General features: G+C 38.1%; 3 protein-coding genes and 1 pseudogene across 3 annotated transcripts in view; all 4 read right to left on the reverse strand.

Annotated features, from left to right (window-relative positions):
- Positions 1 to 8,952, reverse strand: part of LOC111320901 (uncharacterized) — a 50,992-nt gene extending 42,040 nt beyond the window's left edge. Inside the window, exons 1-6 of the mRNA XM_088724410.1 lie at positions 8,706 to 8,952; positions 8,443 to 8,602; positions 5,570 to 5,725; positions 4,264 to 4,377; positions 2,613 to 2,760; positions 1,758 to 1,927 (exon numbers count right to left, since the gene is read on the reverse strand). Coding sequence (XP_088580536.1) covers positions 1,758 to 1,927; positions 2,613 to 2,760; positions 4,264 to 4,377; positions 5,570 to 5,725; positions 8,443 to 8,542 — 688 coding nt within the window. The 5' untranslated portion in view covers positions 8,543 to 8,602; positions 8,706 to 8,952. The remainder of the gene's footprint in view (positions 1 to 1,757; positions 1,928 to 2,612; positions 2,761 to 4,263; positions 4,378 to 5,569; positions 5,726 to 8,442; positions 8,603 to 8,705) is intronic.
- Positions 8,953 to 9,991: 1,039 nt separating this feature from the next.
- Positions 9,992 to 14,174, reverse strand: LOC148728438 (octopamine receptor beta-1R-like; annotated as a pseudogene).
- Positions 14,175 to 17,388: 3,214 nt separating this feature from the next.
- Positions 17,389 to 18,645, reverse strand: LOC148728439 (melanocyte-stimulating hormone receptor-like). The gene has a single exon (XM_088763086.1). It carries the CDS (start codon positions 18,495 to 18,497, stop codon positions 17,535 to 17,537), a length of 963 nt encoding a protein of 320 aa, XP_088619212.1. The 5' UTR covers positions 18,498 to 18,645; the 3' UTR covers positions 17,389 to 17,534.
- A 2,903-nt stretch (positions 18,646 to 21,548) lies between these two features.
- The window catches only part of LOC111320939 (WD repeat-containing protein 64), a 30,617-nt gene continuing 27,570 nt past the window's right edge, over positions 21,549 to 24,595 (reverse strand). Inside the window, exons 33-35 of the mRNA XM_022923684.2 lie at positions 23,141 to 23,221; positions 22,888 to 22,938; positions 21,549 to 22,300 (exon numbers count right to left, since the gene is read on the reverse strand). Coding sequence (XP_022779419.2) covers positions 22,250 to 22,300; positions 22,888 to 22,938; positions 23,141 to 23,221 — 183 coding nt within the window. The 3' untranslated portion in view covers positions 21,549 to 22,249. The remainder of the gene's footprint in view (positions 22,301 to 22,887; positions 22,939 to 23,140; positions 23,222 to 24,595) is intronic.

Raw genomic sequence — 24,595 nt, forward strand, 5'->3', positions numbered from 1 at the left:
TTATAAAAGGTGTTGCGTTTTTTCACAACTTCGACTTTTCAATTAGAAGCAGTCACACTTTGCATTGGCGTCTTCATTTGCAATTTTTAAAAATGGAAGAAGCAGCCACGGAAAGGCCTTCCCGGTTTTCCCGCCGAAAAGTTGCAAAGAGGAAATTTCTTTCAGCTCGGATGCTCAAAACCTAAAAGTACTCGGTACAAAGCTAAGTGGGCTGTTGATGTTCAAAAGTTCCGAAATTGGCGAGCTGCGCGCGAGAAAAATTTCCTTTACTTGAGCCGGGGAGTGTGTTCAAAGATTATATTCACCGCGTGCAATATCTTGAATAAAGATTGGAAGACCGGGACAGCATTTCCCTAAACTTATGGCTGACAATTTTCGTCCAGGAACTGGCTAATGGGACGGGTGGTCGCTATCCGCCTCGTTCGTTGTACGGAATTGCTTGTGGAAGTTAATTAACACTTGTTCAAGTACTAAATTCTTTTGCAAATTGATTTATAAACACACGTGTGTTTGGATCTCTTCTTTACCGGGTATCAAGGGGCATCCATGTGACCCAAATAAGGCCACCCAATTGGTTAATTACCTCATGCATAATTAATGAGTTTGAGAATAGTCCGTATCGACCTTACTCTCGCTTATCAAGTAGTTAATCAACAGTACTGTTCTTTTTGCTGTTGTCATTACTTACTCAACTACTCATTTGTTTAATATTTTTTAGGGTGTAGTCTTGGATGACATCTTTGACCATTAGAGAATTGGTGAATCAATGTCGCTATGAAACAGACCTGTGCAATTATGAAGGCAGCTTACGCAACAGAGTACACCGTATTTTTTTAAGGGTTATAACAGATGGCATTTGGTGAAGATGTTAATTTTATCGGAAAGTTAGGAGCGTTTTTAAAAGTTAAAAGCGCAGTGATTTTAACTCGAAGTGATCTGGTGAAAGGAATGAATATTGAAGGTACCACTTGGGCAGGAATTTCATACGTTGAAAATCTTTTAAAGAGTGTTGTATAGGAAATAAGAGTCTCCGTTAATAGACACCTTCGGGAGGCAGGTATGTCAGCTGATAATGTAAGAGGCTAAGATATTGTCCGACAATTTAGTATTTGGCCGAGAATCGAAGTTTCGAGGGCAAAGTGTAATTCTGAGGACAGCATCACAGCCAAGGACAGGATGAGCCGAGATACCAGCAAGCCAGAGGTTGGTTTATTAGCCTCATAATTCTTCCATTAATTTTCATATCGCATGTTGACAGCAAATTCTGTTGACTTTTTCCGGAATTTCCGGAGCAGCATTTAAGATCTGCTTTTTGATATCACTAACACTCGGACGCTAAAAGACGAGTTCTTTTTTTTGCCATGTAAAATAAAAAAAGATGAAAAAGAGAAATTCTTGAGCTGTCTTTTTAAGTTGGCTTTCTTCTTTTCGGCGGAAAAAATCGGAGAACAAAATTTCGACGGGGGTTATTGCGTGATAATTGTCCAATGATTTTCACTAGGTGATGGGAGCAGCCAATAAAGTTGCTAGGAAATTAATTGGTGGCTACATTTCATGACAACACTGTTAGATATCTGTATATAGATATCTGTATATAGTGTTGGCATAGTGGCTCACAGTGAGCTTCTCGGCCTTCAAGTTTACGTAGGGTAATGACAATTCGTCTTTCATAATCCCGCAACTTTGTAATGGATAATTTTTAATTTTTTAAAGCGTTAATTATACAATAGTCAACAGCTCTTACTCGTTTCACTTACCTTCTGGTGTGTTGTTCAGCACAAAGTAATGGGCCTTCAGTCTAAAATAAGAACCGTACGAGATAAGACTGACTGTGATATTCCTGCCCAACGGCAAAATTGCAAATGGGTCCCTTCCTTGGTAAAGATTCTTGTTTTGTCTCCAAGTCCGTATCGAAATCCAGGAAGTCCTATGTAAAAATGAGAAGATCGTCCAGCAGACATGACAGATCAAACGCATTACTTTATATGAGTGACACTTATTTAATTGACGATAATGACAAAGTCCATCATTTCAGAGCTATAGGCAGATTGATAAGTAAAAAAAAAAGATACAATAATGGTCATTAGAGTGAACGAACCAATTTAAATACGCTTCTGTTGAAATGAAAAAGTCGACGCCATTTTACCTTTTGACTGAATAAACGTGAATCTAAACAAGAGCTATACGACATGAGGTACTGACGGGCCTCGCCTTTTTCATTCAACAAGTCGCAAACTATTAAATGCAAAACAGCAATCACAGGAATTCAACCGAAGTTTAAATGCAACCCACGGTCTTTTTAAAAGACGCGTTGGCGTTTCGAATGCGTCAAACACCTGTTTTTGAAATTGCCATGCCAAGTGGCGAATTCAAGAAACAAATCTCAAGAAAATCAGTTGCCTCCGACAATTTGAAAATAATCATCTACATGGATAGACATCATTATAGCATTACGTGACTGACGGAAATTTAATGTTTAAATTTGCACCTTTAAGATCGTTTCCCATTGGTCTACACCATGCGAGAAGTGGCTGTCAATGCGCGTATCAGATCAATTTTAAGGTTGTCGAGTCAGCTCTCTCTACTAGACAACACAATTAGTTATTTCTTACCAGCGATTGACTGTATGATTTTCAAAAACCATTAGTATGGTGGAGTCCTCGACTGGCGAATAAATCATCCAGTTGCAAGATTTATAGTTTGTTGGGCTGCCGGCTTCGTCAATTACACCAGTTTTTTTAGTCATCATACCTCCACATACTGTTAAGTCGAGAAGGGATAAAACATAGCTGTATTTGAAGTCCATCGCTTTTAAAAGTGAAACATTGGAAACGGGTCATCCTTACGTCTCAAGGGTTATGGCATTACCAAGATGCAAGAGACGAACTTGCGAAAAAACGTATGCAAATATCCATTTCCAACCCCAGCTGCTGAAAAAGGTTTCTTTACAGACATACGTGGGGTAAATGAGACAGTTGATAAAGAAGCGATGTTATCATTGGTATCATTATCATTATTATTATAATTATTATTATTATTATTATTATTATTATCATCATTAACATCCTTATTATTGTTATTATAATTATTGGAGCCTTCCCGAATTAAACTTTGTGTTTCGTTTGGTAAATTGGCGTTGCCTATGATGACAGATATATTTTAATTAACACAACTCGTGATTGACATTAATTCCTCACAATGATTTAAAGTGTTAGCTTGTCGTGATTTAAACCAGTTTTTCAGAAGAATCAGTAAGAGAGAGAAGTCGATTTTTGTATCTGTTCGCTTACCCGAATCTGCTAACCTGAAGTGAGAAACCTGTTTTTACGACCCGTCACAGAAGTAAGTTTCCAGTTATGTTTTCTTGAATTTTGCCATGAGATTAAGACTAAATCTGCGTTTTCTGATTTCGAATTATAAATGCATTTCTCTTAGATCGAATAATCATTAAAGTTTGGATAATATTATACGGTTTGTGGTGGTCGTCTGGGCTGACCAGTTCCGAGTAAAGAACACTTTGTTTTTTCAAGAATATTGTTTCTTTTAAAACCACAGACAGATAATTTTCTTTTATCATGACTTAATTTAATACATAGCACTCCATGCATGAGTGGCTGATGGCATCTGAGCCACAAGTAATGTATTTGGGAAATTGTTATTGACACTGTGATTGTATTTTTTATGATTTATATGATTCTTAATGTTCTATAGTGCTTAACTTTTACTTCAAATTTTCTCTAAATTCATACATATTTTCATAGTTTTAATTTAATTCTTATTATTCTTGTTCCTCATTATTATAATAATTATTATTACCATTATCATTAGCATCATCATTATTATCATTTAATTATCATTAATATCTTTAGGATCAATATTTTTTCTTTTTTGATAAATCTTCATTATAATTATCATAACTTTCATCGTCTCATCATTATCGTCATTATCATCATTCCCATCATTGCTATTGTTATCATTATTATTATCAATGATTTATTTTATTTTTGATAGAGAGTATATCATGATCATTTCCATACCGACTCGTCCTAATTTTTTACCTCGAACTTTTATGGAACCGTTTACAACATTCTGGATAGCAAGGAAGACTAACATTTTCTTTAGTTGAAAAACAGTACTCTATTTATTCTTTGAACTAAAGCTAAAGCTTGTGCATAAGCTGACAGATCATTGAGCCAATAAAAATATAACTATTTACTATAACTATGTTGACTCAATCTATAAAAGGAACCAACTTAGAATTACCTGACGATGCATCAGCAACAGATGACGATGTGGGCCAAATGGCTGACGGATGTGGCGTGAGACTCGTTTCCTTTGGTACCGCTGTACTCAAAGCACTTGTTGGATTTACAGGCCCTGGATTAAAACAGGAAACTTGAACAGTGAGCCCTTGCTTGTCTCATTCTCCTATGAAGTTGAACTTTTTGAACACTATTTGAACAAAGTATCGCTCAGCTTCAAGAATCGTTCATCGGCTTCTAAAAGCTCATTTACTTCGAATGTTTGTCTACGGGTAGCTCAAAATGACTGATGGAAGCAAATTGCTCAAAGTACTCCATCATTTTAAATTATTTTCGTACCTGAGTTGTGCGAATATTTTTTTATTTATTTAATCAAATCTCCGATTTTTACAATCGCAAAGACAATTAAATCAATTAATCGCTCAATCTGAGGTAGGCTTAAAACAGAGTGCAAGACTTCTTTAAAATTAGGCCACTTATTATTACATCATACATATAACAAGAGAAATAATTAAGTAATAACTTTCAAAAAAAAATATCATTAAAAAAGATACAATTTAAAATTAGAAAAAAATCTACATTAAACTTATCATAATAAAAGGCTATCAAATTCTTACGAAAGATTGGCAAGGTATTTGACTCTCTTATACTAACAGGTAATTCATTCCACAGTCGACAAATCAGAACAAGAAAAGCATTCTCACAGACGTCATTCCTGCTGAAAGGGACATCAAGTCTTAAATGATCAACATTCCTAAGCGGTTTGGTACAAAAGCGAAACGATAAACACTCTGAGTATTTTTAGGAGAAGATCATCGCTATGGTCGCATAACTCGAGTTTGTTTGCCATACTAGTATTGTTGTTCATACAAAAGTGTGGGCGCTTTTTTTCCTCTCCAATTGACAAGTGTCAGATCATAACAGATTCTTCTTAAAAAGTGTTTGAAAGTTTGCTTGGAAGCCTTTTAAGTTATCATTACGTAAGTAAAAATGTTTTTGTAGCCTAGTTCTTTTGGCAAGCATTCTGTCAAATGTTAGATGAAATTGCCAAGACCTGCCGGACCTCCCGTCTGGTGAATAACATAAATTTACTTTCAGTCGAATCACAAACATCTGCAAATCTTAATATCTAAATGCACGTCCATCTGGCAAATAAATTATATGTGCATTCGCTTTGTGGACTTTGGACCGACTTTTTCGAATATATTATTATACTTTTCACCATGAAAGCGCTTTACAGATAAGTCTGTTGTCATAACAAAGCCAAGACTGATGATATGAATCAAAACTAATCGTGAGAACCATACCTGATATAGATAAAGAAGGCAAAGAGCGAGAAACAAACGTCCATGAGGGCGTCAATTCAAGCAACAATGATGAATGTGACGTTGAAATTGACGACGACGACGACGACGACGATGCTGATGAAGACAAGGCTTCAGCGGAGCTTGTTGGAGTGATCTCTGATGAAAAAAAAAAACAAACAAAAAACAGCGAGATACGAGTTACAAACCAGAAGAAAAATAGATAAAGAGGGCAAGTTTCTACAGAAACTGTAGCGCTGCGTCTGTGGGAGTATAAGAATACAAGTTGGTTTTATCGTCTGAAATGATAATGTAAACAAACCACCGTAAATAGTTTCTTAAGCTGATTTTTCGCTTCGGCCGGGCGAATGTCATATTTCCATCAATTAATGTTAAACATTCTGAATTGCAACTTGTATTTCAGTGTAGCTGGGTCTAGCTCATTCGATGCCAGTTTGAAGGATTTGTCAAATAGGAGGTTACTTTAAGCAAAAACAGAATTGGAATATTGGATTGGTGAGAATTTGCAGTCAGAGCCCATTGCTCCTAGAATTCGCTCATGGTAGTCAAATTTAGAAAAATCGAGTCGATACAGATTTTTTCCTCTCTTTATTCTTTCTGCGTTTGGTGAATGACTAGTCGATATAATGGCTGATAGTTTCTAAAGAAACTGTTAGGGGCTGCTTCGGTGGGGGTAACGAAATAATTTGGATATATCAACAAAGTTGAAATGGTAAATTGGCCACCGTAACGATTACAAAAGCTGACGTTTCGAGTGTTAGCCCTTCGTCGTTCCTACGGTGGCCAATTTACCATTTCAACTTTGTTGATATATCCAAATTATAGTCGATATAACGGTCTCAGATAAAATAAAATACCGTCAGAGACTACAACTTGGAATGAGTTCTTAGAAAATGAACCTTTATAAAATGGTCGGAAAAAATCGTGTGACGAGTTGATGAGACAAGCAGGGCATAGACTTATGTCCGCGGGTTCATTCTGCGACTTTTTCTGCATGTACCGAGGTCTATTACTTGTTTTAAGGCTTTTGATTTTTGTGAGACACAAATTCGATCACTCTATGGTATGTTTCGGTTTGCGGTCAAGATTTGACAAGGTGATGAAATTTAGGCTTCCCTACAACCGCCGAATGTCTACAGTGGCTAAATAAACGGCAGACGGTCAAGGTTATAAAAACGCCAAATAAAAGGCCTAAACTTCTGGTAAATTTGAGGAATAAAATTCAATTCAAACCTGACTATCATATGTTGATCAAAAAGTGCTAAGCGATCCCAACATCTTTATGGATTACAGATCTAAAGCTAGGCTGAGTTTGAATTCTACTTTTTTGTCACATTTTGTGAACAGATGCCAATTTAAAGCATCATTTGCAGATTAGGAAGTGCTTAGCGATCCCGTAGGGCCTTACAGTGTAGTTCTTAAGTCTAAAGCTTGGTGTCAAAGTTTGTAGTATGAAACTGATGCAGCCACTGGAAGTTCATTCGTTTGAAGGGAAGATTATATAGATGTTCTGGATCGCTTGGCACTTCCCTATCGACATAGGATAGTTTGGATGGGCGAAGTCGCTTCGATACGCCTAATTTGCCAAAAGTTAATGACCCACTCAAACAGTGGTGAACGTGTAGCCCTTTGTACGCAGAACACTCCCAGAAGGCAAATCATGTTGGCGCCAGAAAAAAAACAAATGTCAGTCAAGAAAGCTTTTATAAGATGATAAAACCATTGTAGCTGGCAGGTAATGTTAAAGGTTAAAGCTTTTGACAGTACCCGCTAACCATGGCATTAAGAGGATAATGCTAGAAAATTACATTTCATCGAGTTACACATCTAGACGAATATTCTGAAACTGAACAGTCAAAATTACTAAAGTAATCTTGCAAAGAGGCTCACCAATCCATGAAATGAAAAGTAGTAAAGTAAATTGGCTCAGTTAAATATCCTGCGATACTTTATCATCACGCAATTGAGTTTTGCCTTTACATATCATTTTCAAATATCTCTCCTTAAAGCTTGCCCTTTCAATCTACCTCCTTAGATGTCACCCGGAATTTCCAGTTTGTGACGTTCCATTAGGATTCATTTCGGCAGTTGTGCTTCAAGAAGGCTATGCGAAGCTTATCTGTACCATTTCCTGTTGAAACGGATTTACTTATGCGAAGTGTCATGCGAAAAAATGCATTACAACCCAGGAATTTTTTCTTGGTTGGATCTCTTTGGTACTAATGAGATTTCTAAGATATCCTCCTCGAGAAACTTGGACCGAAGAATTAAATCTATATTTCATATATCTGTACATGTACTATCGATAGAATGCTAAAAAGAAATCTGTACTGAATAATAACATACTTTCGTGATAGGTTACTTTTGTATCAAATCTTCGCCATCGAATGCATCGCACCTTTGAATTCTGAACTCCGGATTTGTACTTGAGCTCAAAGATTTATTTCAAAGTGCAAATGCTGGTGTGACCGGGGTACCGAGCCTTGTTTCACATTTAACATTTTAGCCGCACCTAAATAGCAAATGCAGTTTTGAAGTGGACATAGATGAAAATTACAATTCAGAAAAGAATCCCTTAGCAGGAGACTCCGGCTGAAGGCAGTCTTGTCACCTGGGTATTATGAAAGTTTCCTGTTTGTCCTTGTTCACGCTTGAAGTTCCGTTGTTTGGTAGGTGTCTTGATAATGTAAAATATAATGTTGCATATAAAATGTACCGCGATTTTCACCAGCGTTAGTTCACGAGTTGCTTTCATTCCAAAGTCAATAAACGAGGACCGTGGGAAATCGCATTTTTGAATAAGAATGTGCATTGCAGCCCCGTCAAAAAACAAAAAAAGTAAGAAAAGTGCTTACTTTGGGACGACCCGTAGATCGTCGGAAAAAACAACAGCATCAGGACCAGCATCTTCATGGTAGTGGCTGTGTTACCGTTCAAAATGATCAGCATCCGCATTCCTCTGTTGACGCGCTGTTGGCGCACTGAAAGGGACAGTGTCACGATCGGGCATGCGCACTGAAAAATATCATTTCTAAGCATTATTGTAATCTTCGCCATCTTGCATTTCAAAATTCATGTAAATATACGGCTTTGAACGCATCAAAATTGATTAGAATACCCCTCTTTAGTGATCGATAAAGCTTCCTCTCGCTATATTTTGAACACACGAGCCTCTATACACAGGTAATTTTAAGTTGTGGACACTGACGCTGGACAGATTTTAAACAGCAACCATGAGAGTTCACTCGCCGTGACAACTTCACTTTTCGTAACTGTTGATGGAACACTATAGGTTTGAGAGATAGGGAGCAGAGTTCTTCGGAAAGAGTCGTTTTAGTTCGCAGTTGAGAACTTGTCAGAAGCACGGTGAGGCAGAAAAACACTTTTAGGACGGTTCATTTGCTAGTTCCCTGAATACCCTTAACTGACTTTAGCGGTCATAATTGCATGAGAAAGTGTCCCATTATTTTCTCTTCCTTCTTATAAATGATCCCGTTAAGTTTTATCCTTAGAATGAGAGAAAGATAACTAATAAGTAAGTTATCTCCGCTAAGAAAAATGTGTTTTGCAATGTTCTTCTCTTTATCGTCACGGAATAATTAACGAAAACAATTCCCCTTTCATACATATATTCTGCTGCAATAAATCTAAAATAAAACGCTGTTAGCACATAAGTGGAAGTGAACTTGTCACGAGAAAGTCACGAGAAGCTTTTCTCAAGAGAGGCGACTATTCCAAAGGGGATACTTTTTTCCCGAATCGTTGCCAGATATGGTAATAAGGGGCCGACCCTTTAACTCTTGAGGGGGAGCGGGTGATTTTGAAAAAACATTTTCTGCAAGCGCTTGTTGGAAGAAAAAAATTGCATGCAGCCCAAATGTAACAGAGAAAAAGAGCATTTAGAACGGAAAAATATCCTAAACAGCACATTGCTAGAAAAAAAATTTCTTAATGACCAGAAATCACCCACCCCCCTCCCCCTCAAAAATTAAATGGTGGGGCCCCTAAAGAAAGTTGATCCTTAAGTGCTGAGAATATAACAGTTGGTTCTCGGGATTGCTTTTCCAAGCTTCTGTTGTTCACAAATTGAAACAAGTAAATTACACAACCTCTACCATTCATTCTTTGTTGATTCAGTTCACGGGAATGAAACGGGAAGGTTCTTGCCAGTACGAGAGAGGGGTAATGAAAATCCGGTCTTCCTCGCAATGAAACCGTCTGGCAATCTAGTTGCTTGTGAATTTTGGCGCGGGAGCCATTGCATTTATGTCACTGGTTATAAAATGGCGTTTTGAGTGATGCGACTGTTACTATCACTACAAACCTGAGGAACATCAACTTGGGCTCTTTGCCGAAGGGTGAGATCTACTCGGCTTGATTGAAAACAGTTGTAACATATATCTTTTTATTAAAAACTAGATCATTGGATAATGCAATTCAAGACTTTTTATTGGCTCAGCCATTATGGTATATCAGCCAATATACCATAATCTACAAATATGGCAAGCGTACGTGTCAGCTTAAAATTAAAAGGGAGCTAAAAATTTAATAAAATTTAACAAAATTTAATAATTTAATTTAACGTTTTTAATAAAACAATTATTTCACTCGCGCTTGTTGGATATGAGATGATTATAGCCAACTCGGCGCTACGCACCTCGTTGGCTATCTATCATCTCATATCCAACGCGCGCTCGTGGAATAATTGTTAAATATTCGGTGGCAATGTCTTTCGCTTTCGAACCCGTGTTGTTTGACCAGAAGTCAGATGCAAATAGTGTATTACGTCACAGAAAGAAGTTATTTGTTTTTATCAAAACTTAGTTTAGTCTCAGTTGATGAGCGTCAGTTGAAGAACATGCCAGACACTAATGGACTTAAAAGCCCAAAACCCTATTTTGCCGACTAAAACGCAGGTGACAGAAGTCTCTTTTATTCAGCGATTCGTTGAAAAGCCTTTAGATTCGTTGTAGACCAGCTCATTGGCTGCTCTGAGCTTCGTGGTTACGTCTTTGTATTCATTGAGAGGGACAATAAAGTTTTGTTTTCCCAGAGGTTTAAGTTAGTATAGAGCCCTTCATTGTGATAAAAATTAAATCTGTCTTTCACTGTGTCTTCTTTAAACTCGCATTTAAAATAGTAAATGGTTATATTCAATATTTCAAATAATGAGTGTATGTGTGTCTACTTATTATTACCTGTCTGCTTCCGAGAAATTTATTTTTTATAAGTATTTGTTTCAGGCGCAAGGTTACTAATAACAAATTTCGCATAATTGTCACCGCGAGAGTAGCCACGACCCTATTGCCTTACTTATTAACTATTGTCCGCTTCTAAAACGGTTTATAAACATTTTTAGCACAAAATGAATAAGCAGATTGCTTTCATTACATCGTCCTCCCTGTTTCAATGCACTCGGTTTTAATGAACAATTTCTCATGGCCTGCTTTTAATACAGGGTTTTAGTATTGATAATACTTCTTAAATCTCATCAGCGCGAAAACAGCTTTCGCCCAAACGAAGGGCGAACTCTCGAAAAGTTAGCCGCTAGAAACTCTTTACGTTGGCCAATTTACGTTATCAACTCAGTAAATAATACTCTCCACCAACGCAGCACCAAAGTTTGTTTAATTAGAAATTTATCCCTTTTATTTCAGTATGTGAGAATAAATGCCTCGTTTATCAACCTCTCTGTCTTTTTCGTCGAAGACACTGCATTATTCACGTGGGTTCAATGACAATTTTGAATAAGTATGATACTAACAGCGGAGAAATGGGACATCTCTTTTTTATCAATTTCTGTGCGCTTCTAAAACATTTTCAGATACTCGAGGGCTTTATGAACATTTTGAACTATTATAAGCTGGGTCTTAAGCAGTTTTCTATGCACGAGAGTTTGATGAGGATTTTTTTGTTATTATTTACACAAGAAAGACAGTGAGGGTATATTACCTCTATAACCAACTTCTTTCCCCCTGTTTCACAGCTTTTACGCCAAAGGAGGGTGACATCAGTTAACAATGCGCTATGCATGAACCAGAAATTGGAGAATTTAAAAGTTTTCCTAACATGCCCTTGGTCAAGACTGACAAGTTGAAGGAGACACAGGTCATTTTCAGCCAGTGTCCGTATACAACTGATGTTAATTCTGATATAATGATAGAATGACCTTATTCATAGATAAGGATTGGATCACGGAGTCTAGTCATACTCACGAACCGGAAAATGTGTTAGGTCGACGGAGAGCAAAGGAACTGTTTAATTGTGTCCTTTACCGCTTGTCTCACTGAACTTATCTTCCAGCAGTAAAGAAACGGATTCATCGCCGAATTAAGGGAAACACAAATAAGTGAAGATACAAGGATCACAAAGTTTGATAAACACACCTTGCCATCCATCCAAGCACCCATTACACAGAATGGTATGTAACATACAACCAATGCTAGTTGCAACCACAGAGTACCGTGCACTGTCTTTCTGTAACGAGATAGGTTCAAAGACACCGGTTGATTTAGTTGCTCTTGTTGTCGAGGAATGATGTGCACTCTATTCTGGTTGTGAAAAAGCGAGTGGAAACTTTTTGCATACGAGAAAATGGTAATTACTAGACATAACGGTAGGACAATATAGCCATACCACAAGGTAATCCGGTAATCTTTAAGGTACAATATCCCAGCAAGCGTGGAAATAACCCAAAAAGTAATCACCATGGCGTATGTTCGTGTTAAAGTTACAGCTTGTTTGTATCCCAGCCCCAGTATCAGCGCGAGGAGTCTGTCCACACTGATCGCGGTCAGTGTTAACATGGACACCGACGTCAAAGTATAGCCTGTTATGAAAGTTGTGTTTAGGGCATAGGGACAAAGATTCCAATCCTTGTAAACTAGAGACAACCAGTAAACAACATGGAAAAGCTGTGCAATAAGGCTAACGCAGAGATCAGTGGTGGCCAAACAACGAAGTAAGAGTTGGAGGACGGAGGGAAGATTCCTTCCGCAGAGAAACAAGGACCAGAGAATTTCCAAGAAATGCAGCAGCAGCAAGAAATATATTAAGCGCTGAAATGGATATCAACTCTCCGTGTACTCCGTTTGTCCAGCCTTCTGAACAACGCAGTTGTACAAGTGTTTCGATTTTTTCATCTACATTTGAGTTTGCCTTTACCATTATCACCGCTCCATTCTGTGTATATCAGCTAACTATGTTTATCTAGGTCTTGAATTACATCACGAGGTGTCTATTCTTAAAAGCTTTTCACCTTTCGTTACGTTTTTAAACATACGAGACAGAAATTTTAATCCAACAAACGTTCGCCGTCGTAAACTAAAATGATGGTGAGCGGAGTAATCTAAATCTAGCAAAGAAGTTGACAGGAATTTTAAAAGTTGATTTTCCAGTACATTGTCCGACTTGGAGATTACTTTCTCAAAGGGTTTCAATTTTTAATTCTATTTCTCGACGAATTTGCGTTCTTCTGTTTATTAACCCCAAATTATCATAATGAGGGATCATTCCAACAGCGAAATAGACAAGATGGATTACTCTAAGCCTGGCATTTCTAATTAGTTCAATTATTAAGAGGAAATACAAAAAGAAAAAAAAAACACCAAACAGTGAATCAACGTCAGATAATCCAAAGATTATTCTTAAATCACGATGTATATTTTTTATGCAAAACAGTCTCTTCTTTTGTTTTTGAGTGAACAAAATGGCTAGAAAGATAAAACCCTGTTGTGTCGCAAACTAATAATTCCATATTTACCTTTCCGTAACCGTTCTTTCATTTCTTCTCACATAAGTACAACCATTTTTTCCTGTCAACACGTCTATGAAATGCTATGTAGTGTAAGCATTTTCTAGGGTCTCCTTTGGTAGTTTTTACACAAAGAACAGCAAAGGACTAAAATTGTGACAAGTGGGCCATTTTTTAAGAAATTGAACTGAGGAAAACAAACATCTGACACCAACAGATATCATAACCACTAAGAAAAGGCGTCCTTGACTCGACTGTCCTTTGTCAAATGAACGAAAGAATAGAACCCTGAATTGAATGTTTTCTCGCTCAACAAAGAAAAAGTTGAAAAAATATCTGTGCGTTAGCACAAAGTGTGTTAGAAGTGATTCGAGAAATAGAATTAAAAACTGAAACCCTTTGAGAAAGTAATCTCCAAGTCGGACAATCTACTCGAAAATCAACTTTTAAAATTCCTGTCAAATTCTCTGCTAGATTTGGATTTCTCCGCTCACCATCATTTTAGTCTACTCTGCGTATGTGAAATAAGGCAGGCGAAGGAAATCCGCCGCTATTTTGAATTTAAGACGATTTTAATGCAAATAATTTTTTTTGAGAGATCTTTTTGAAATATGAAAGAGATGGGCCAAGTCTTGCTCTTCTAAGTCATAGCTTTGTTCCAAGCACGACAACTTGCTTCGTGAAATTTAAATGGGTGCGATATTTGAGGTATGGCAGATAAAGACAAAAGCTATCTTTCTGGAATCCATATTTTTAGGATGAAGGATCCCTCACAAATCTGTCAAGCTTTATTTATAAACTTCTTAATAGAATACCACACCATTAAGTTTGTAACAGACTGACGCCAGTAGTTGTGCTATTTAAACTTAACCACTACGTCGCGTAAGAAATCTCATTTTATATAAGAGCACACTGATCGCTCATTAACAAATGGTGAACGCCATAGCGTGCACTATTGAGTTATGGATGCACGCGGGAGGTTGCTAAGCACGAAAGAAGCGTAAGAGTCGCACGACGCGATAGCCGAGCGCGACTCTAGCTTCTTGAGTGCTTAGCAAACCTCCCGCGTGCATCCATAACACAATAGTGCACGCTATGGCGTTCACCATTTGTTTTATAACATAACATTGAGACATTGGAAGAACAGAAGTCCATTTATTGAGCTACATCACAAAAAAATATTCGTGTAGTCTTACACGACAAGAGAAAACAAGCGCGCGAAAATTTATTCATGACAACCGACTGCACACCAGCAACTCGATAAAGTTTAATCACGTTTCCTGAACTATCAGTCAAAATCCTCTTTATAAGGTCTGTATCCAACAACCAGTGAAAGAGTTCAGCAGAATTATGAACAAACTGGAGAAATTTGACAACCATTATCTCTTATCAGAGTAAGCGCTTTTTAAAATCGCGAAAACAGCAAATTGAAAATGTAATTTCGACGACATTGTCCACGTGTTAGCATTTAATTGGGTTTACACAGGAACAATTTCTAAATATTTAATAGGTCTTCAGATATTTATTTCGTTTTCTCTTTCTCGTAAAGCCTATTAATGAATTTCAACTAAGCTTTAATAACTTTTTGTTTACCTTTAAGTGTTGACACAGACCAGTTTGTGACTTCTTTCGTCTTTTTTGAGTGTCGCTCACTTACAAGCTCTCCAAGTGCGCTTTCGCTTAAACTTGCGAATCTCTTTGCAGGTGGCTCGGAAAAAATGCTCCCAAATAGGTGAAACGATGAACTGTCTGTTTCATCTTCAGGCCACTGGGAAGACAGTTTCGCATTTCTGGCTAAAGGGACGTCGGCCATTACTTTGGAAACAGTGTCTGTCAAAATATTTACTTTGGAAACATTAATACTCAAGTCAGCAGCATACACCCATGGGCAAATAGTAGATGCTAAATTAACCAATCAGAGCGCGCGCTTTGCTGTAGTTATATTATTAAGAAAGTTTTTTCTTCGCCATATTTGTCAACCCTGCGATGCAAAATCCAGTTAAGGCGCTCTCGGTGTATGCTTGTTTTTACTTTTCATTAATATGCAAGGATATTCTCCAGTAGATTAAACATTTTCATCGAAAAAGTCAAAAGGGAGAAATGAACACAAAAGAAGTTTAGAAAGGAAATGATCAGGGATATGAGGTAAATTCTAAGGGTTTAAAAGAAAAAAAACATTTTTGTTAGTTCCTTGGTGTTTTGTGTACAAAATGACCTCTCACGAAGAGTCCTGGACCGTGCCGGATTTGAACCATTTATTCAACTATTCTCATCATTGTATTTCTATACATTATTTGGCAAACTTAGAATCCTTTCTGGTTTTGCTTTCAATGTAATTTTCTCCTTCTTTATCTATGCCGGCTGCGAACTTATAGGACTTTCATTTTATCAATGCGGTGCAAAAAAATGTTGCTCCTGAAATCTTTCTTTTCCCACGAACTTTGTTTCACATAAACAATGAAAAACTAGATGTGCTTAGCTAATTCAGTTTTTGCTTTTTTCCATTGTTCCTTTTTTGAGTTGGCATTTTACAACTTCACTGCAAATGAAATTAATATATACGTTATTAACCCAAGTTTGAGGTCAAGATGGCTGGATATTTGCCGAGTTTTTCTTTTGCATTTCTATGGACGAGATGAAGTTGAGGTTCATAAAAATGCGAAAAAACAACGAGGCTAATATCCAGCCATCTTGACCGAACAAGCTTGGTTAATATAGGATTTATTATATTGCCAAAAGATTTCGCTTTATCAAGAAGTTAGAATGACTTGTTTGCTTCGAGAGCCGGGAAAGAAAGTTAACTGTGTTTGTAGCACAACAAACGCACAAGAGTCGTTTCTGTTTTCTTTGTTTTGGCTATCTTCCGCCGCTTTTTGCGTTTCCATCGCCGACATTGTACAAGAATTACGAACGTAGTTCTAATTCAGTTTTTTTCATGCGCAGGATCAATGCAAGCAATCTCGAGTGGGCAAGATGGGCCCATCTTACCTGCTCGGTGGATAGCCTATCCGAACACAGGATTTGCTTCATCTTGCCCACAGGCGCTGTGAGCGATGTAATAAAGATATATTAGTAAGGTTAACTCATCGAAAGGACAGATTATTTTACATTTTAAAATATTTTTCTATCTTCGACAATACAGTTCAATATTGACCATCTTTCTTACTCCCAACACAGGAAACGTTCGACACTGATGAAACGTGGCAGCATGCGAGACGTTTGTATTATAATGAAAGTGGGCTTTCAAACGTGTAGGTATTAGGAATTATCTCTAAAGGGCGACAACAGGCAAGGACTTTTTTGAAGAACAATCGATCCCTTAAGATAATAACATCAGTGAATCAATCTTCAAATACAGCTTTGTTCCGGGAAAAATTTGAAACAGTCGTAAGATTTGCATGATGTTTAAGTGGCAGAACATGGACAATCGCCCAAGGGTGGCCAAGGGTAACTCTGGCTTTTCAAACATACTCTTCAGCCTTCATATTTACCCCTATAACTTTAAATGTAGCTCACAGAAATGCATGGCTGGTCATATTTGCTTGTCAGCAAATCGTGTACACATAAATGGAAGGGGAAAAACAGTGACGAAAAAATCTTAAGACGTTTTTCTGCTCGGTTTATCATTTAATAAATACGAAATAATTCTTTTTTTTTTTTTTGCAACTTCCAATGGAAATACAATGATCCAGAGAGGTCAGTGAAAGTGAAGTGCAATGTAGTTATGATACAGTTGTATAGGATTAAGTTTGACACTCACACTATCCGTCACCAAACAATCGGACACAAATATTTTCAATCAAAATAGTTTTAATTCATTGCAACGATAAGGATCAGTAATGACAGCAAAAGCAAGACAAGTTTCGACTTGTTTCCACTTTCTTTTTTCAAGCGAATCATTAACCGTGCGACCCCTAAAAGTGACTAACATCTCATAGCTTGCTCAATTTCGATAGATTAAAGGAAAAGCGGAACTCTTAGAAAGGACCGAGTTACCTAAAATAAATTGTTGGCGATTTGCCTGAACATCACTCACAACAGAAGACATTTTATCATCGGTATATGCGTAAGAAAATTTTCCATCAAAATTCATTTCTATTAAATGTATGCTATGTGCACAAAGGAAACCTAGCGATCAACGAAGATGACAATGTTGATGGTCTATATCCCTAAAATATGTGAAGATAAGAGCTTTCATATGTCGACATTGATAAAACTGCACACGCAACAAAGCACTTGGCGAATTGTCTCTTTTACTACTTGTCTCACTTCACGAATTTTCCAGCAATAAAGAAATGGGTTAAGCGACGAGTTAAAATAAACTAATGAGACTGATACTGCCCAAGCCAAAAAATACGATGAAGACATTGTTCTGTTGCTCATTAAAGCCATCACAACAAGATAAGGAAGATAACAGGCGACCATTGCAAACTGCACGCACAGTGCACTGTGCACTGCTTTTCTGTATTGCTCCGTATTAAGAGAAAATGTTGAGGTTGAATGTTTTTGCCGTACATTCTCCCAAACTTCAGTTTGAAGGCGACGAAGCTTGAGGAAAATGTAAGAGTAAGAGACGGTTGTGATCGCTAAACAAATTATTGTCGTAGAACGGCCATACCATATGGTGATATGGCGGCTTCCGAGGAACGATAGCGCAACGGCACAGGAAACTACCCAAAACGTCATCACAGCTGCGTATGTTCGCTTCAATGTTAAAAGCTGTTTGTACCTTAGCCCCAGTAAGAGAGCGAGAAGTCTGTCCACACTTATCGCAGTCAAAGTTAATAGAGATACCGACGCCAACGTGTAGCCTATCATAAAGGATGCAATTGCTGAAAGCCGACAAACATCCCAGTCTTCATAAACCAGAGACATCCAATAGACAATATTAGCAGGTTCTGCAAGAAGGCCAACACAAAGATCAGTTGATGCCAAACAATTAAACAGAAGCTTCGACGGCGGATGGAGGGAAGATTCTCTCCGAAGAGCAACCAAGATCAGAGTATTCCCAAGAAATGCAGTAATGGATAGAAAAATATTGATCGCTGATAAATACATTAGATGTTCACGAATATCGCTTGTAAAAACAGTTGAGCATCGCAGTTCTTCAAATGACATATTTTCCTTTCTATACCCAGTAGAATTTATTGTCGCCATTAGTCCAGCAGAGAGGTTTCAGTGCATTTACTCGAGTCTAGAAACAAGTTTTCCTCAAGGAAATGCTTGAGATAATTATAGGAAAGCAAAGGTCAGATTCTAATTTCACTTTCCCTATGTCGTCACGTCCGGAAGAAAAGATTTAAATTTCGTTTCCTTGTTTACGCATTAATCACAAACCCCACAATCAAAAATTATCTTTAGCTATTAAATAAGGCCCTGACGGATGTAATGCTGCACTGCAATGTTATTTGTTCGCAAACTAAAATAGTAGATCAAAATGGTTGAAAAATAATCTAAGCTTCATTAAAATTTTCTAAACAGGAACATCTCTCTAACAGTACTGAAACGGATATTGAAAGTCACCCACATTTTCTAAGCAAAGTAGAAACGCGTGTAAATGCTTAAGGACTCTTAACTACGAGTCGCTCCTAAAAAGACTTTTGCGCTTAAAATCACCCGGAGTAATAGCCTTGTATGGTCTAGCTTCAATTCAGATGGGTCTCATCTGGGTGTCCAGTTTAATGTATAGACTACTTCAAAATCGGAGCTCCTATATTTTCACTCTTGTTGACCTAATATCGATTATTAGTTCATCTCATCCGCTTCATCCGTAACTGTTATGAATAAGATAAAAAGAAAGTAATTCAAACACTGGAAAATTATAGACGAACGATCGACGTTTCGGCCATATCACACGGCCTTCATCAGGAAACTGCCGAGTCAGCCTGGGTCACGCAAGTGTCACGTGATAGCTGACTCGGTACGTCCCGTAACACACGGTCCCACGTGTTCGATAATACAAACCGCAAGCCCCCTTTCTTATTAAGTAAAGGGTCCTCTACCCTCTCCCAAACAGCTTCTTTGATGCCACGTCTGACCCAGTCTTCTTCCTCTTCCAAGATCTTCACATCGCTTAGACCAAAGAAGTGTCCCGAGCTTCGTAAATGGTTATAGATAGCCAAATTCTGTGCCTCGATGGTACTGGGCCTTTTGCGCTGTCCCATTCTCGAGCCCAGTGTCTGTTTGGTCTCTCCAACAGAGGTTTCACGGCAGTTCTCATCACCACACTTTATCCCGTAAACCACATGTGAGATCTTATCTTTGTGGGGCTTATCCTTTACCTTTACCTTTACCAACTTCTGCCTTAAAGTGTTACATGGCTTAAAAGTGTGGCGAAGCCGAAGGACCTAAAGACCGACTTCATAGCTTCGTGGGACCGTGCGTTACGGGACGTGCCGAGTCAGCTATCACATGACACTTGCGTGACCTAGACTGACTAGGCAGTTTCCTGATGAAGGCCGTTTGATATGGTCGAGACGTCGATCGTTCGTCTATAATTTTCCAGTATTTGAATTATTTTCTTTTTATCATATTCTCAACTGGATGACTGATACAATTCATAGCCATGTCTTATGAATAAGAACACTGAACCCTGTCACCTCGGCAAAGGACCTCGAAGTCTCTACAATAGCTTGAATCCACGACATCAACAAAATTTCTTCAAGCTGTATCGACAAGTCAGTTATGATTAGTCGCATAAAATACCTGCTTGATAAGAAAACTATCCTATTACTAATTCACTCTATTGTCTTTAATAAACTATTCTATTGTTCTACAGTATGGAGTGACACCTCAAAGAAAAACATTAAAAAATTGCCACTTCTTCAAAACTTCATGACTTCAAGACGTTAATTTCCCACGCACGAGATTGCTGTGTGATGATGTCCTCCCCTGGGGTGGGATGGGTGGGTAACAGGACCCCCGTTGATACCAGTGTTTACTACACTGAAGGGGCTATCCAGTATAAATATAGATATAGATGTCTACTAACTTTGCAGCAAGAATTTTCCTCGGCCTGAAGAAATACGGTCACATCTCTGAAGAACTAAAATCATAAGGATGGCTCTACGACAACTATAAACTCAAATTTAATATCTGTGTCATGATGCATAAATGCCTCAAAGAAGACACTCGTGCGTATCTATCACAGAGGTTCAGGAAACGCTCTCAGATCCATAGCCGAATTACAAGAACCCGTAACGACTTGGACTTGATCAAATGTCGCCTCGCCACAGGGCAACGATCCTTCGGCTTTCATAAAGCCAAGGCATGGAACGAACTTCCAAAATCTACTAGAGACGCTACCTCGTTGAATAATGTTAGAAAGAATTTAATTAAACTGTTTAAGGAATTTTAAGATTCCATCCTTCCAATTGTATATAAATTTGTAGCTTTTATTATTATATTCTAGTTTTATGTCCCTGTTGATACTATTGTAAGTAATTAATTTATGACTACTTTCTACATTGTGGCTGAAATTGGGAAAATTAGTCAGTGTAATTAGTCCAGCCTCCCACTGGTCTGAGTCCACTTGCTATTCAAAGATGTTTACTCATAGTGTTTGCATTGGCTCTTCTCTTCCCTTTTTATCTCTGCTGGAGATACTTTCCTCGAGTGAGAAATGAGAGGTTATGCCATTCAGTGTTACAGAAGAGCCGGGCTGCAAAGCTCTAGCCGGGGAAAGATGAGAGAAGTCAGTAATGCCCTCATGCAAATTTGTGGAAGCAGGCCACTCTACATATAGACTAATAGTCTTTTTTTTCTTCTTCATTAATTGTTATCGTCCGTGGGTGTTAGCTCTGGCGAAAAAAACAGTGCATGCCTGATATGCATGGTAATAATGGTTTTATCAAACGAGTTGATACTGTAAATTGACCACCTCAAAGAGTTTCAAAGCTGACGTTTCGAGCGTTTTGTTTGGAAATGGCAGTCCAGGTAACTGTGGAAGCAGTGATGGCTGGCAAGAAAAAGCATATTTTTCCCGACATAATATTTACTTTTCTTTCTTTCTGAGGACTTGGGAACTCTGAAGTAAAATTCCATCAAGCAGTCAACTTAAGAAAACATAGGTGAAAAATATGAATTTGAATTGTCTGATCGGTAGCCTAATCACGAATTATAAATTCTATTTTCTATTTTTTATGACGTCTAGTTGGATTTGATAACCCTCAACCATTAGGACCTCGTTAAAGTTAACGTTGCACAAAGTGTGTGTATGGTCAATTTAATGATAAAGTTTAAAAGTCCCAATAAATAATGTGAAACTGACGCGGGAATTTCTTTGTGATCTCAACATCTTCAACGTTTTTCATACTGCAAACATAAATTATCTCTCCTGCATAAATATAAAATACACTTGACCTATGTACAACATTTACAAAATATTTACACTAAATAACTTTAGATATACATCATTTTAAAGCTCGCCTATTTCTCCTGTTTAGAAATTATTACGTGTAACACAGATAATCTACCGCGCGCGATGAGCTCAATAGCCTCTCTTTCTGCCAATAGTGCTGGATCCATTCGCGCCAAATCTTAATATAGATCAAAGCTATCTAGTCGGGAAAACAACCTGATGGAAATTCGTCCATTCCCAAGTCCAGCTGTATTTTCTGGCTTAGATCTCAGAGCGAAAGTAAAATTTACCTTACAAAAAGAAAAGGCCTCTAGTTTAGATGGATACACAGATGGCAGGAAAGCGAAAGAAATAAAACGTTCTCCGAGAGGTTCTTTGTATTTCCTTAAGCGATTGTCACTGAACTCGTTCGTAGATGGTGGAGTGTTTTCGTGATCCACGGCAGGTATTTCTAAGACGTCTCAGTGCTCTCCCTGGGCAGCAGAGGGGAGGCAAAGTATCCCGATCGACAGAGATTTTTCAGAAACACTTTGTTCACCTCTGGTTAGTATCATCTCTTGTGACCTTGAACAATATGTGGAAATCGGGACACTACCGGTTCCTGATGGCGAAAAAACAGGGTTCATTCTTGACTCTACACATATATATATATATATACATATATCTTATTAACCAAGAGCGAGGGCCGTACTGGGAGAATATCGGCCCAAGGTCTTGAAAAAAAAGACCGAGGGCCGATATTCTTCCAGTACGGTCCCGAGCAAGCTTGGTTAATAAGAGATTTATTATACGACTGAAGTTCAAAGGGACACAAGAGCGGTATCATTCGGGACCATTCGGGACAGTGCCCGGTCCAATACTTAGAGAATATTGACCGGCAATAGAGCATTTTGATTGGTTGAATTTAGTTATTGGCCCTCTGACTGCCCGAGTCGTGTAATAAATAGGGAAGATTACGCGGCTAGCAGCTTGGCATTCCCCCTTAATTTTTGGCGTTTCTGAAAATATTCTTAGAATCACTTTTTTTTAGTGATCTGGTGACTCATTTTGAACGATCAAAACATTGATTCTCTGTACCGTACCTCTTTTTTACTTTTTGAATATTTTATGGTCAGATTTTCGTGCTGTAAGAAAGAAGGTTATGGAAACCATGAAAAACCGACTTAAACAACTGATCACACGACTTACCCGAGTTGAAGAAGATGATCTGTAGGCAAAGGTTGACTTATTTCCATGTCCCTGTTGGTTAGAGGAAAGAACCACTCGCTTATATTTCAAAAAGCAGAAAGAGGTCAGCTAAGAATAATCAATGAATAAAGCGATGGATAAAGCGGGCATGGAATGTCAACTCATCGAATTGCTCCCAAATTGTCCCTTAAATAAATTTTTTTTTCCTTCTTAAATACCTTTAAATGAAAGAAAGGAAGAGGTCAAAAAGTACCTTTTGGTTTTGTGTCTGATTCGTGAGCCATGATGATTGCATGTTGATCGCTGGTGTCTTCAGTCTCTCCGGTGTTTCAATCTATAATAATAATTAATATAATAGTAATAACTTTTTCGAATTAGTAACGTCTCCACAACCGATCAAAGATGATTCAGTTCAAACCTTTTCCCACTGCCCTTAGAACGACAGACAGACAACTATGCAGTAGGTCAGTCAGGAAAACAGAGAGACGCTTACTATCGGTCAGACAACTGTCAGACTCACTAAAATTGATTGAATACCCAGCGAGGGGATGGGTTTGAGCGACTGATTAACTGTCGGTGATCAGAGTAACAAACACAAACTGACGACCTGACAAAGCGGGTGCCTGAACGACTAACCAACTAAATACTCCGCTGACTTTCAAAACTGAATAACTCTGCTGGTCGCAAAATGGCCTCAGTTGGTAGCTGATCAAAAGCAAATCTAGGCTGTAGCCCGGATTTGATTCTTTGACCTGGCGACACAGGTACACGTAGATGGGGTCCGCTGATGATTCACATCCAAGCTCCAACTGATATTCTCTGGGTTTTCCGGGTTTCCTCTCTCTCCACAAAAACCATTTCTTCAATTCGACATCGAATCAGTGGGTAAGCCTTCACTAAATTCTAGTAGTTATTTATCCCTAATTGCTACGCAGCGAGCGTAGCGTGCGAGCTGCAACATAATCAGGATTTAAGAAGATATATGAAGGGAGGTTGAATTCTCTAATCCATCACTTTTTACCAGAATGCATTGCATTCAACCAGAGAGCACTGCGCCGCTTTGTACAAGGGTGCCTTTGAGGTCTGTACTTAAAAACGGTACTTCGTTGCATAGTAGTAGCATGATTCTCAATACGGCTGGGAATGCCGCAGATTTTGACTGGACATTTTGCAAAAGTCAGGCCGTTTCTTTTTTCTTTCACTGTGGGTAAATGTTATTTGACATATTCTGAATGTGTAGAAGTATTTTTTTAACGTAGTTTTTACGTGTTCTTTCGTTTTCAATGACAAACGCAAGCTTGGTTTTTTGGTAAGTAATTTGAGACTGGTGTTCGAGAACCCAAATTTGTTGTACATCGTATTTTGAAACCTTCCAAAGATTTGGATGACCACTTTGATCCTTAAACAGCTGAACAAACGCTCCTCAACGCTTCCCAACGGTACGCATGTTTTATGCATTTAAGTGACTGTTACGCTTAGTGTATTGCGTTACCACTGTAAGGGTATTTTCTTTATGTACTCAATCGTGTTTTAGATCTACATTCCTAACTAAAGGCAAATTAACTAACGGCGAGTATTGTATTAACTAGTCGCGAGTCTCGATTACTGAAAGGACGACAGTTGATCAATGAATAACTCTACCTTACGTGAAGTGACACGGTAAGCCGGAAAAGCAAACGGCAGTCGACCGTTAAGAGGTGTTGAAGGG

Source organism: Stylophora pistillata, chromosome 6 (genome assembly GCF_964205215.1).
Source record: "Stylophora pistillata chromosome 6, jaStyPist1.2, whole genome shotgun sequence".
NCBI lineage: Eukaryota > Metazoa > Cnidaria > Anthozoa > Scleractinia > Pocilloporidae > Stylophora > Stylophora pistillata.

Excerpts from the sequence above, each read along its gene's own strand:
- LOC148728439 (XM_088763086.1), bottom strand. The coding sequence starts at position 18,497 with ATGGCGACAATAAATTCTACTGGGTATAGAAAGGAAAATATGTCATTT.